Source organism: Xyrauchen texanus, chromosome 4, assembly GCF_025860055.1.
Source record: "Xyrauchen texanus isolate HMW12.3.18 chromosome 4, RBS_HiC_50CHRs, whole genome shotgun sequence".
NCBI classification, from domain to species: domain Eukaryota; kingdom Metazoa; phylum Chordata; class Actinopteri; order Cypriniformes; family Catostomidae; genus Xyrauchen; species Xyrauchen texanus.
In genome coordinates, this window is record NC_068279.1 from 4,761,635 (window position 1) to 4,774,931 (window position 13,297).

A 13,297-nucleotide genomic window follows, 5' to 3' on the forward strand; every position below is an offset into this window, starting at 1 on the left:
GTGTACCGATGGAGCTCCATCTATGATTGTGCCTACCAAGGGATTCGTCAGCAGGGTCAAAAGAGAAAAATCCAAATGTTGTGGTCACGCACTTTTTTTTGCATCACTAGGCAAAGACGTTACTAAAGGAGCTGTCGGATGTTGGACAGAGCAGTATGCGTTACTGTTGGCAAATGAGGAATGGTGTGCAAGGCTAGCATACACGGCAGACATTTTTGCACACCTCAATGAACTGAACATATGAATGCAAAGAAAGAAAAAAAAAAAGAAAAAAAGAGAATTTGCCAACTAGCACAGACAAACTGCATGGATTCAGATCAAAGCTTGCTCTTTGGTGACAACATGTGGAAAGAGGCTCTCTTGAAACGTTTTCCCTTGCCCAAACTGGACATTCAGACAGCACTGAGGCAATATGTGAGGTCATTTCTAAGCATCTAAAAACTCTTGAAGAAAAATACTTCATCTGAAGCCTTTGACTTGGTTTAGAGACCCATTTAGCTCATCTGCAATGGATAACGTAAATGGACTGTCATTGCAGCAACAAGAGCAACTCACTAAAATGAGACAGGACCGTGTTTTGAAAATTACATTCAGTGATCTACCTATGGACAGTGTTGCAATCATTTTCCACAACCTATGTGAGCTCAGCTTTTCTAGTCTGACTTACATAAAGAACAAACATAGAGACTCAGAGCAGTTGACCAAGACCTCCATGTGTCATTGTCATCAATTCCAGCCGGATATCATCTTTGTGTTCATCAAAACAAGCTCATTTCACATTAAATGAGAGTACTACTAATATAACACGCGTTTTAATGTGCCATTTGAAGCATTACAATGCATGTTTGTGCAATTTTGTTAGATTTTAGTGCTTAATGTGATAGTGGTGTGCCATGGGATTTTTTACTTCTCAAAATTGTGCCATGGCACAACAACACTGACTTAATGCAGAGGCAAATCTGACACGTTTAAATGAGTCTAAAGGCATCTCAGTAATGCTCACTATCTAAATTAACTGATTACAATTTATTCAAAATGTGAAAAACACTTGTTATTTTACATAATATTAAAATATGAAATATTAAAGCAATTCAGGAACACAGTTCTCAAGTTGTTTTGATGCATAGCCTACATAAAGAATATGGCATGCACATGCCCCACCCAATAAGTACTTTAATGTAAATTCTATTAATCAAAATGAATAATCACAATTACAATATCAAAGGAAAATATAGCTGCAAGCAGCAAAACCAGGGTCAAGCCAATTATCGGCAGCATGAGCAGCGAAAGAAGCATCGACACATTTTAAGTAAGAATACTGATGAATGCTGTAGGAGTTAAGTATAAATATATAAAAAAAACATCTATGGCCATGTTTCTCAAGATACACTTCTGTTCTATTTGCGTGTACTAGTTGCACATTAAAATCTCGATCATTAGTAGAACTAAAGTGCTTGCTCTTTTGGCTATTAGTACATTGATAAAGAGCATTTACTCAAGGTTGTGCAGAGGGTAAGTACAACATTGCACACTATACATTGTTGTGTATTCAAGCAATTTGTAGGATTTTTTGGAAAAAATTGGAAAAGACAGTTTTTACATCATAGAGTTATATGCAATACATCTATAGAAATCTATGCAATATTTAGTTTAATCCAATTTAAACTATAAAAATAAGTTGATTATTTCCATGACACTAACTTAATTGAAAACAATTTGTCTAATTGATTGAAATATTTCAAGCAAGCACATTTAGCCATTGTTTACTACAAGGCATCCAGAATTCACAAATGACCCCCAGGGCAAGTTCCGAAAATATTTTCATTTTATTATGCAAATGCAACAGCCTCAATTCATCTTTGGTATTATTTTTAGAAATTTGGTACTTTCAAATTTGGTTGTGAAACAATTCTAAACAACAAAAATCTATTTGCTAATATTTTCAGGCATGGTCTGAAAATAATCAGCAGATCTTAATTTCATGTTGATTAGACAAATGTTATGAGAGTAATAGCAACAACAAAACGTTTCCATAAAATCAAATCATGGCCAACCATGGCGTCAAAGTTCTCTACATGACTCACACAATCTAACAAGACCAGCCTCACAAAAATGCAAACATACAGCCTCAAGTCCATTTTGGTGTGCTCAATGTCAAATTTGTTGATGATTTGCCAATGTCAGCCATGTTTCTCAATATATGCAACTGTCCTCATGATCAGTGATAGCAACTCCCACAAAGACAATGCATGCAAATTCTTAAATGAATCAGACCAATGCTTCTATATTTAGAACTACTTTAATATTGTTCCCAGTTATAGCCCCACTAAATGGCCAAACCCTGCAACTAGGTCCTACTTCTGTGTGTTCTTAGGTTCAGCCCTTATAGAAGTGTCATGTTTGGTGAAAATATCCCATTTCACTTAAGAGTTATATCAATTTACGTAAAATCAGAGACCACTTTTAAAATTAATTGTCCTGTTTTTGGCATTTACGAGCAAAATTTTGCCATGTTTTCTATAATCTGAAGAAAAGTATTAAAGACGCTTCTTATTTTGGTGATTCCGTTACGATCGGACGAACGGCTTTGAAGCAATTCGCTAAAGTAGTTTCAGAACTATTTTCGAGGTGCAAAAGGCCATAAGGTGAATGATAGCAAATATGGTATAGTTGTGCTCAGCAAGTCCTCCCGAACTTAACGAGATCAGTCCTGTGAAAATAGACCAATGCCACTAAAAAGTTAGAAGGGCACAAAAAAAAAAAAAGATAAATTTTTCCACCACTAGGTGGCACCAGACCCAACCTTCTCAGGCACCTTTAGGGCATAGTCCTGATGACACATACAAAGTTTCATAACGATTTGGCAATGCATTCATAAAATACAGCATTTTGCAACAAAATTCAAAATGGCCGACGCCCAAAATGGCCACCATGGGAAAATTGGGTATTGTTTGACTCGGAATGTTTCACTGAATCTAAAGAGACCAGTTATGTAATTTTAGTTATAGGCCAAAATAGCCGGTTTTGCTATATCCTGACCAGTAGGGAGAAGTGTGGCGAAATGCTGCAGGTGACCTCATGGCATGATGGCGATGACACATACCAAGTTGTCACAATCCGTCAAAGTGTTGCGGAGATACAGCATTAAGACCATTTTGGCTTGCTCGCAGTCAACTTCTTGAAGCCATCTCTCAAGAATCATTTCAAACATAGAAAAAGTGATAACTTTTGTGTAGCTCCCTCACAATCACTTTAAAATAATTTTGGTGGAAATTGGACACAAATTTAGGAGTAGCAGCTAAAATAATTTGTTTCCTTAAAATTCCCTAAATGGCGGAATATCTAGTCGGGCAGAAATCGAAACCAAGGTATTCGACTCGGCATGAGCTCAGGAATCAGGGGGAAGAATTTTGTCTCTAGGACTTACTAATAAGTTATTAGCGTAAACATGAGTGAAATGGTGGCGCTAAAGTGTTTTGAGTTACATACTCCAAATTCGCTGTGGTATCAGTTCAGACTGTCCTCTAGCTGTGTGCAAAATGTATGGGCTGCCATAGACTCCCATGGCAGAAAAGAAAAAGAATAATAAGAACACTAATGATTACAATAGGGGTCTTTGCCCTTTCAGGGCTTGACCCCCTACTAATAGGCCATTATGATTTTCTTCATAAATGCACAGCGCCAGCATTCATACCACCAGATAACCGCAATAGCAACATTAAATAGCTCACTTGCTGTTAGGATAAACAGCTTTGAAAATTTAAAAAGCTCCTATTATAAGAACATAACATTAAAATGTAAGTCATTTCTCAACAGCACTGAACCTAAACCACACACTAGTTTTTTACAGGTTTCAAAAACTGACAACTGCAAAAACACTTCAACCAAACAGTCAAGGACTAGACCACAAAGAAAAAATCTAAAACACACCAGCTTTGTGAATTGCTACCTTCCCCCATTTATTAATCTATATTCCTAACCCACAACGCAAGTCTGCATGAATAAGATGGTTAACAGAAAAAAATATAAGTGACATCTTCCTGTAATGAAAGACAGCATGAAAATACAAACAAACCAAACCCTTTTTGGTGGGCACAAACACACAATGCAGTAACTGTTGAGCTCTCACCAGCTGGGCGACCCAAGAAACACATTTTACATAACCGCCTCTACACAAGCAATCAAGAAACACAACTTCCTGCCAAGTTGTTTGTTCAGTTTGAAAAGAAAATCCATAATGGTGTTCTCAGAGAAAAAGTTGTCATTTAAACTGGTATCTAGAGGAGATAAAGGAGTTCCCCTACCTTTCCCAGACCTCCCAGAGGACAGCCTGTTCTTGCTGGACTTGGAGCTGCGTGAGTCTCTCTCCCTCATGAGCCTCTGCACTTCATCTATGGAGAGTTTTTGCAGAACGACCACAGGCTTAATACTTTTCTTCATGTCTGCCTCTGTGTCCAGTCTCTCTAGCCGCACACATGGCTGCTTCCAACCTTCTGGAATATCTCCCCCTCCATCTTTCCTGATTTTGGGGATGGTGAAGTTCTTAAGCGCTGAACTGGCATTGTCACTCAGCATGTATGGAGGAAGCTCGACAGGTTTACTCCCAGACTGGGCTGCGCGCTGTGTACTGGCATCAGCGTGGCGACCCTCCGGCCTGTGTTTCTGCCGTGGGGTATCGGGCTGTTTGTCATCATGACGATGCCCCTGTTCAGGGGCGTGGTCATGCTTGTGTTTGAGAGCTTTGGGTGTGACACCCTCTTGCGGCTCCTGAGGCCAGCGCTGGGCCTCGCTGGCCGGGATGGGCATGCCCATGCAGGTGTCCTCTACCTTGCCCACCTGCTCCAAGCTTACCTGCAGACCAGGTCGGCTGGCGCTGGTGCCTGCAGCACTGGCCTCTTGCGGGGCCAGCCGATGACCTGCGTTAGCCCCTCCTCCCCCACCTGGAGCCCCAGAGCCTGAACCTGCTGTGCCAGCTGCGCCAGGCTCCTGCGGATGAGAGTCCTGTTTGCGCTTCTTCAAAGGCTTATCTAGAGAGAGAGAGAGAGACAGAAATAAATGGTAGGGGAATAAAGAAAACAAAACATATTTTTTTTCAATATGACAACTTCAATTAAAGCAAGCCATTTTTTTTGTCATTCCCATTAATCTCTATATTGATTCTTATAAAAATCTCATTACTGTAATAGTCATTTTTATGATTTGGGCAGGGGCATGTTCTTGACCAGTCTGAACAGGTAGATTTAGGGGTGTTCCATTCATGATTGTTTTAGTACTTTTGATGAAAAATGATATGGAGATACGAAATGCAATTACTATTCCTATAATTCCTGAATTAGAAATACATTTAATAAAATTCTTGTAAAAGCCATTTTGAGAGGCATAAATGCAATCCAATAATTTATCCTTACTATAAATAACAAAATAATTAAAAAAAAAACCCAAATGTGATAACATTTCATTTATTTATGATTAAACTTTACTGATTGCAACAAAGCTCATGAGTATATATATATATATATATATATATATATATATATATATATATATATATATATACACACACACACACACACACATAGATCATTAAAGAGACAACTCATAAGACTCATTCATTCAGAAACCACACTACACTGGTGGAGTGGTGTTTTTGATTCACAAAAGAACCAGCTCATAAGAGTCATTTATTCAGGAATCAGACCACTGATTATGTGCAGCAAATCAAAAGAACTGGCTCATAAGATTCATTTGTTTGGGAGTCTACACACTGGTAGAGCTGTAGGTTTCATGCTATAGATTCAAAAGAACTTGATCATACGATTCATTTGTTCTAGAATCGGACTTTATATATATATATATACACACACATACACACACACACACGGTGTATATTAATATATTAAGGTCTGTCAATCGATTAATTTTTTTTTTTTTGCATGACATGGCAATTAATTAATCGAATTAATCACATATCAATATTTTTTTGAGAAAAGCCCCCAAATAAAGAAATCAACATAATACATAATAATTCAAATAACTTTAAATATAATCAGGGATGTGAATCAATTAAATATTTTTAAACTTAAAAAATTCTATGATTAATTACGATTAATCGCAATTAAAATATGGTACATGATACATTACAACAAACATTAAAAATCATAATAAATGTATTATTTAATTAATATACTTTGTCTCAAAGAACTAGTAAGAAATTAAAATGTACTTTTTTTGTAGATAAAGTTAGTAAGACACATTTTTACAGGTATTAATTTTTGATGCAAGTATATGTATACATGGCATAAAATCAGTGGACATGTTGTAATTACAATCTGGGGGAAAAAAAATCTAGCGTTTTCCAGGGGGCTTTTTTTAATAGGATAAATTGGGCATATTCAATTCATCCATCCATCCATCTTCAACCGCTTATCCGAAGTCGGGTCGCGGGGGCAGCTGCTCCAGCAGGGGGCCCCGAACTTCCCTATCCCGAGCCACATTAACCAGCTCTGACTGGGGGACCCCAAGGCATTCCCAGGCCAGTTTGGAGATGTAATCTCTCCACCTAATCCTGGGTCTTCCCCGAGGCCTCCTCCCAACTGGACGTGCCTGAAACACCTCCCTAGGGAGGCGGCCAGGGGGCATCCTTACCAGATGCCCAAACCACCTCAACTGACTCCTTACGACGCAAAGGAGCAGCGGCTCTACTCCGAGCTCCTCACGGATGACTGAGCTCCTCACCCTATCTCTAAGGGAGAAGCCCGCCACCCTTCTGAGGAAGCCCATTTCGGCCGCTTGTACTCGCGACCTAGTTCTTTCGGTCATGACCCAGCCTTCATGACCATAGGTGAGGGTAGGAACAAAAATTGACCGGTAGATCGAGAGCTTTGCCTTTCGGCTCAGCTCTCTTTTCGTGACAACAGTGCGATAGAGCGAGTGCAATACCGCCCCCGCTGCCCCGATTCTCCGACCAACCTCCCGCTCCATTGTCCCCTCACTCGTGAACAAGACCCCGAGGTACTTGAACTCCTTCACTTGGGGCAATACCTCCTTCCCTACCTGGTGTACGCACTCCATCGGTTTCCTGCTGAGAACCATGGCCTCAGATTTAGAGGTGCTAATCCTCATCCCAGGTGCTAATCCTCATCCCATGGAATGAACTCGACTTTGTGCCGAGGACCCAGACACAGCTCTCGCTTTGGACGTACAGGGATTGGATCGCCCTAAGAAGGGACCCCCCCACCCCGTACTCCCGCAGCACCTCCCACAGTCTCTCCCGGGGGACCCGGTCATACGCCTTCTCCAGATCCACAAAACACATGTAGACCGGATGGGCATACTCCCAGGCCCCTCCAGGATCCTTGCGAGTAAAGATCTGGTCCGTTGTTCCACGGCCAGGACGAAAACCGCATTGTTCCTCTTCAATCCGAGGTTCGACAATCGGCCGAACCCTCCTCTCCAGCACCTTGGAGTAAACTTTACCAGGGAGGCTGAGAAGTGTGATACCCCTGTAGTTGGCACACACTCTCTGATCCCCCTTTTGAAGAGGGGAACCACCACCCGTTCTGCCACTCCTTAGGCACTGTCCCAGATTTCCACGCAATGTTGAAGAGGCGTGTCATCCATGACACCCCCTCCACATCCAAGGCTTTCAGCATTTCTGGTCGGATCTCATCAATCCCCGGGGCTTTGCCACTGTGGAGTTGTTTGACTACTTCAGTGACCTCCCCCAGGGAAATAGAATCTGATCCCCCATCAGCCTTCGGCTCTGCCTCTAGCATAGAGGGCGTGTTGGGATTTAGGAGTTCTTCAAAGTGTCAACAGCGTCCCATCTTTGCTGTATACAGCAAAGATGGTTCCCCGTTTCCCCCTCCTAAGGTGGCGGACGGTTCTCCAGAAGCACTTTGGTGCGGACCGAAAGTCCTTCTCCATGGCTTCTCCGAACTTTTCCCACACCCACTGCTTTGCCTCCCTCACGGCCGAGGCCCTTCGGACATGTCGGTACCTTGCAACTGCCTCCGGAGACCTCCGGGACAACAAATCCCGGAAGGCCTCTTTCTTCAGTCGGACGGCTTCCCTGACCACCAGTGTCCACCACGGTGTTCGAGGGTTACCACCCCTTGAGGCACCTAAAACCTTTAGGCCGCAGCTCTCCACCGCGGCTTCGGCAATGGAAGCTTTGAACATTGCCCACTCCGGTTCAAAGTCCCCAACCTCCGCAGGGATGCCTGAAAAGCTCCGGCGGAGGTGTGAGTTGAAGATCTCACGGACAGGGACCTCCTCCAAACGTTCCCAGTTCACCCGCACTACTCGCTTGGGCTTCCCAGGTCTGTCCAGAGTCTTTCCCCACCCCCTGACCCAACTCACCACCAGATGGTGATCGGTTGACAGCTCTGCCCCTCTCTTCACCCGAGTGTCCAAAACATATGGCCTCAGATCCGACGACACGATTACAAAATCGATCATCGACCTTCGGCCTAGGGTGCCACGTACACTTATGAGCATCCTTATGTTCGAACATGGTGTTTGTTATAGATAATCCATGACTAACACAGAAACGTAATAACAAACATCCACTTGAGTTCAGATCGGGGAGGCCGTTCCTCCCAATCACGCCTTTCCAGGTGTCCCTGTCATTTCCCACGTGTGCGTTGAAGTCACCCAGCATCACTATGGTGTCCCCTACTGGGGCCCTATTCAGGACTCCATTCAGGGTCTCCAAGAAGGCCGAATACTCTGAACTGCTGTTCGGTGCATATGCGCAGACAACGGTCAGAGTTTTCCCCCCCACAACCCGTAGGCGTAGGGAGGTGACCCTCTCGTCCACCGGGGTAAACTCCAACGTAGTGGCGCTCAGCCGGGGGCTCGTGAGTATCCCCACACCCGCCCGTCACCTCACACCCTGGGAAAATCCAGAGAAGAATAGAGTCCATCCCCTATCCAGGGGTACGGATCCAGAGCCAAAACTGTGCGTTGATGTAAGCCCCACCAGATCCAACTGGTAACGCTCCACCTCCCTCACCAGTTCCGGCTCCTTCCCCCCCAGTGAGGTGACATTCCACGTCCCCAGAGCAAGCGTTTGCTGCCTGGGTCTGGTCCGTCGAGGCCCACGGCCTTCACTGCCACCCATATGGCAGCGCACCCGACTCTTGCGGTTTCTCCAATGGGTGGTGGGCCCAAGGGATTCAATTCATATCAAACTTTATTTGCGAGAGAAACTTAAATCATATCGACAGATATAAATCATACTGAATGCAGAAGTTTAATTTGCTGAAGTTTCAAATCTCAAAACGTTTATTTTCTCTGGTTGCAGCTTGCTGAATGGCCAGGTCCTTCTCAGTCTCTATTGTGCTCATGCTGGGTCTCTCTCTACGGTTTCGATTTTGATACTGGTTCAGATGAAAGTGAGTGAGGTTTTCACACAATGCGAAGCGATACAGCTGCTTCCCCGTATCACTCGACCTCTTGCAGGTGAAATCTTCATTCTCCACACAGTGAATCTGCTCCCATGTTTATTATGCGTCGCACACAATGAATAAATATGCACTGCTTCACACAATCAGCTTCTGTGTTACGGTGAGGGTTAGATGTGCAGGTGAGTCAAGCGAATACCGCCTGAAAATGTATATATGCCAATTTTAGCAGAAAGTGGGGAAACCATTGTTGAAGTTTCACCCATTGCGCAAATCTAACTGGGTTTGTTCCTGGCAGGCAGCAGATGTCCTAACCCATCCCCCACCATATTCAGAGCATGTAAGGCTGAGCAGCCTGCCAGGAACAACTTGGGACACATTTCTCCTATTGCGCGAAGAACCAGGAAGTAAAAAAAAATAATTGAATACTGCATTAATTGTTTAATGAGTTAAACAACAATTATTAATTGCAGAATTAACGCATTAAATTTCCCAGCCCTAAATTTAAAATAAATAATAATTCATATTTACATATATTGCATCATTGTGGCAGACAAGTAAATCATTGATTAGACAATACAAAAAGTGGCTTTATAAGTCAAGCTTCTGTCTGCTATTAAGAACGTATCCTGTGGGACCAGTTATCATTCTGTGTCTGCGCTACTTGCGAGGTTTGATGAGGTGCACAGACCTCAGACAATATTTATCAGAGCATCTCTAAAAGTAAAATGTTAAAATTCAAACAACCATTAACACAAAACATTACATAATTAGACAGCTGTGACGTTCTGTGTCATACCTTTGTCTTGGACCTCTTTAGCACTACGGTCCGTTTCCATGGCCGCTTCACTTTCCATTCTTTCAATTGCAGCAAGAGCCTCCACCAGTTCTCCTTCCGGGTCTGAGCCCGGATACATTCCTCCAAGCTCCACCTCTGCCGGTCTTGCCCGTGATGGCCGCAGGATCAGCTTAGTGTGATCTTTTGCCGGTGAGCCCACAGTATCGTACACTGCAGCCTTATCGGCCGGGTCCTGCTCTCCCTCGGCAGGCTTCAGGCTACGCTGCTTGTCAGGGGAGTTGAGGAGTAGGTCTGGAGCCCCGTCGCGAGGAGGTGTGTATGGTGGAGATGACTGTAGGATGTGAGATGCACCCGTGAAGGTCCTCATCTGATCCTAATGGTTTACAAATGAAACATACAATCAGGAAGACAGATATGGTTGACCCTATTGAAGTGATAGCTCAGTGTGTTTAAATATCTACTTTTGTACTGATATTCTATAGTTTTTGCCTTACTATTGCTTTACCGTAGATGTAATAAGCACAAAGTTTTTCAGGTTTCATTTCTTCATGTAACAGAGAAAGTTTGTCTGCTAGATATCTTTTTTTATCTTCAAGGTCTCTGATAAAGAGCAACTCTATGTATAGACTGCGGAGAGTTGGAACATCTCTGACTGCACTTGAATTTGCTGTTTGATTTATTTATTTTTCCTCTCATTATTAATAAGATTTACATCACACTTTTTTTTTTTGGAAATTTGGAAACATTTGTGTCCTTTATTTAGCCTAAAATTGAATCACTATTCACTGCTATTGTATTGAAAAGATGAACCGGGATATTATTTTGTTCCACAGAAGAAAAAGTACGGGTTGGAAACATCATGATTGCAAATGATGTCTTATTAGAATTTTCATTTTGGATGATTACTATCTTAAATTTATAAAACAGACTTGCAGTTCTGCATAATATCCCTTGCCAAATGAACCCGTCCACTCAATGTACCTATTGATACTAGCTATTAAAGGAATAGTTCAATCAAAAAGGAAAATTCTCTCATCATTTACTTACCCTAAAGCAATCTCAGATGTGTATTACTTTCTTTATTCTGCTTAACACAAAGATTTTTAGAATAATATTTCAGCTCTGTAGGTCAATACAATGCAAGTGAATAGTGAACAGAGATTTGAAACTCTACAAATCCCACAAAGGCAGCACAAAAGTGATCCATATGGTTAAAATCAATGTTTTCAGAATCAATATGATAGGTGTGGGTGAGAAACAGATTAATATTAAAGTTCTTTTTTTTTTTCTATAAACTTCCACATACTTCTTTTGTTTTTGGCGACTCGCAATACTCATGCACATCGCCACCTACTGAGCAGAGAGGACAATTTATAGTAAAAAAAAAAAGGACAAAAATTAATCCGTTTCTCATTGACACATGTCATATAGCTTCCAAGGACATGGATTTAGCCACTGAGACTAATGGTTTACTTTTATGCTGCCTTTGTGCTTTTAGGAGCTTCAAAGCTCTGGCACCATTGACTTGTATGGACGTACAGAGCTGAGATATATTTTTCTAAAAATCTTCATTTGCGTTTATCAAAAGAAAGTCATACACATCTGGGATGTCAACAGGGTGAGTACATTATGATAGAATTTTCATTTTTAAACTAGGGTAAACTATCGCTTTTAAAGTAAAATTAAAGTCAAATAAGAATACCTTATTATCGTGAACATTTCTAATGCCTCCTGGAACCATTGGACTTGCTACTGAACCTGTAAAATATCATAAGAAAATCTAAATGAGGAAGAGGCCTGGACAACTCAAAGAACAACAGAACAGATACGTTTCAATCTGCTCATGTTTGTGTATCGTGCAGACCTTGCTGTATGTGCTGGTGTTGACTGTAGGCTGGGGGGTGGGGGTACTGTCTGTATGCAGTAGCAGGGCTTTGGGGGGCATAAGGGCTGGGCACTGGGCTGTTCTGCTGGGGAAGAAACCGTCCACCAGAACCAGACTGCCCTGCCACAAAACGCCTAACCCAAAGACCAGGAGAGGACATGGTCAATGAAAAGGAGATGCAAAAGATTAAAAACAATTAAATCATATCTAAATCTATTGGCAGAATGAGACCTATTCAACAGTTCTGGCAAACATTGAATCATTTTCACAAAGTTAATTTATTGCCAGAGAAACATTTTTATTATCAAGCTGCAAAATGTTGCATGTTAAATCAATTTCTTAGTGCACCTCATAATGTAGCATATGACACTGGAAGTGGCCCAAATAAATAAAAATAAATACATAACTAATTTTAATTGATTTTGCATCATTCAACTATTATCAAATAACAGTTGTTGTTTAGTACAATACAAAGCAGGCTTACCCAGAGGGGCTGTGGGACACAGAGGCCTGTTGGTAGTTGGCAGAGGCAGGGCTTCCCTGCATGGAACCTGCATGTGTGATTTTATATGGTGGTGCCATTGATTGCTGACCTATACCTGTGAAAAACATAAATATGAAAATATTCTGAACTAGCAACGAGAAAACTAGGGTTTCAATAGAAACACATTCATGTCAGATATTTCCTAAATACTCACACTATAAGAGGACAAATGGATCATGTAAAACTATTACTTATAACTATTACTAAATTATAGAGTAGCAAAGAATGGCGTTGGGCTTCATAAAGCCATTTCAAAACAGTCAACAGTGATTTCTTAGAACATATGACATTAAGTTTTAGCTATTTTCTCTCGGTCCTCTTGGTCCGGACCAAAAATGAAAATGATACATTTAGTCCTGGTTTGTTTAGCGTTCACACTGGCATTTTTAGCACCGAACCTAACGATACAAAACCAAAGGCATCAGGGAAAAGTCACGACCTGATTGGACAGCTTTTATGACATATATTTTTTGATGGAACTTACCGAACATCCAAAGCAATGCTGGCAAAATGCACTCGTTGGATGTATATATGTATATATGGTGGTATTTTTACCAGCTGAGAACAAACGAAGACTTAATAAAATGTGTAAAGGAGTCAAAACAAAAGGTAGGAATTCCTCCATTGTACACACAAATTAAGATATGCCGATAAAACTTTGG

The 13,297-nt window shown here is 41.6% G+C and overlaps 1 protein-coding gene across 2 annotated transcripts in view; it reads right to left on the minus strand.

Annotated features, from left to right (window-relative positions):
• The window catches only part of LOC127643312 (nipped-B-like protein A), a 66,804-nt gene that overhangs the window by 43,732 nt on the left and 9,775 nt on the right, over positions 1-13,297 (minus strand). For both annotated transcript variants that reach the window (XM_052125996.1, XM_052125997.1), the window contains exons 5-9: positions 12,576-12,690; positions 12,071-12,225; positions 11,909-11,964; positions 10,207-10,579; positions 4,305-5,027 (exon numbers count right to left, since the gene is read on the minus strand). In XM_052125996.1, the coding sequence (XP_051981956.1) occupies positions 4,305-5,027; positions 10,207-10,579; positions 11,909-11,964; positions 12,071-12,225; positions 12,576-12,690 (1,422 nt within the window). The remainder of the gene's footprint in view (positions 1-4,304; positions 5,028-10,206; positions 10,580-11,908; positions 11,965-12,070; positions 12,226-12,575; positions 12,691-13,297) is intronic.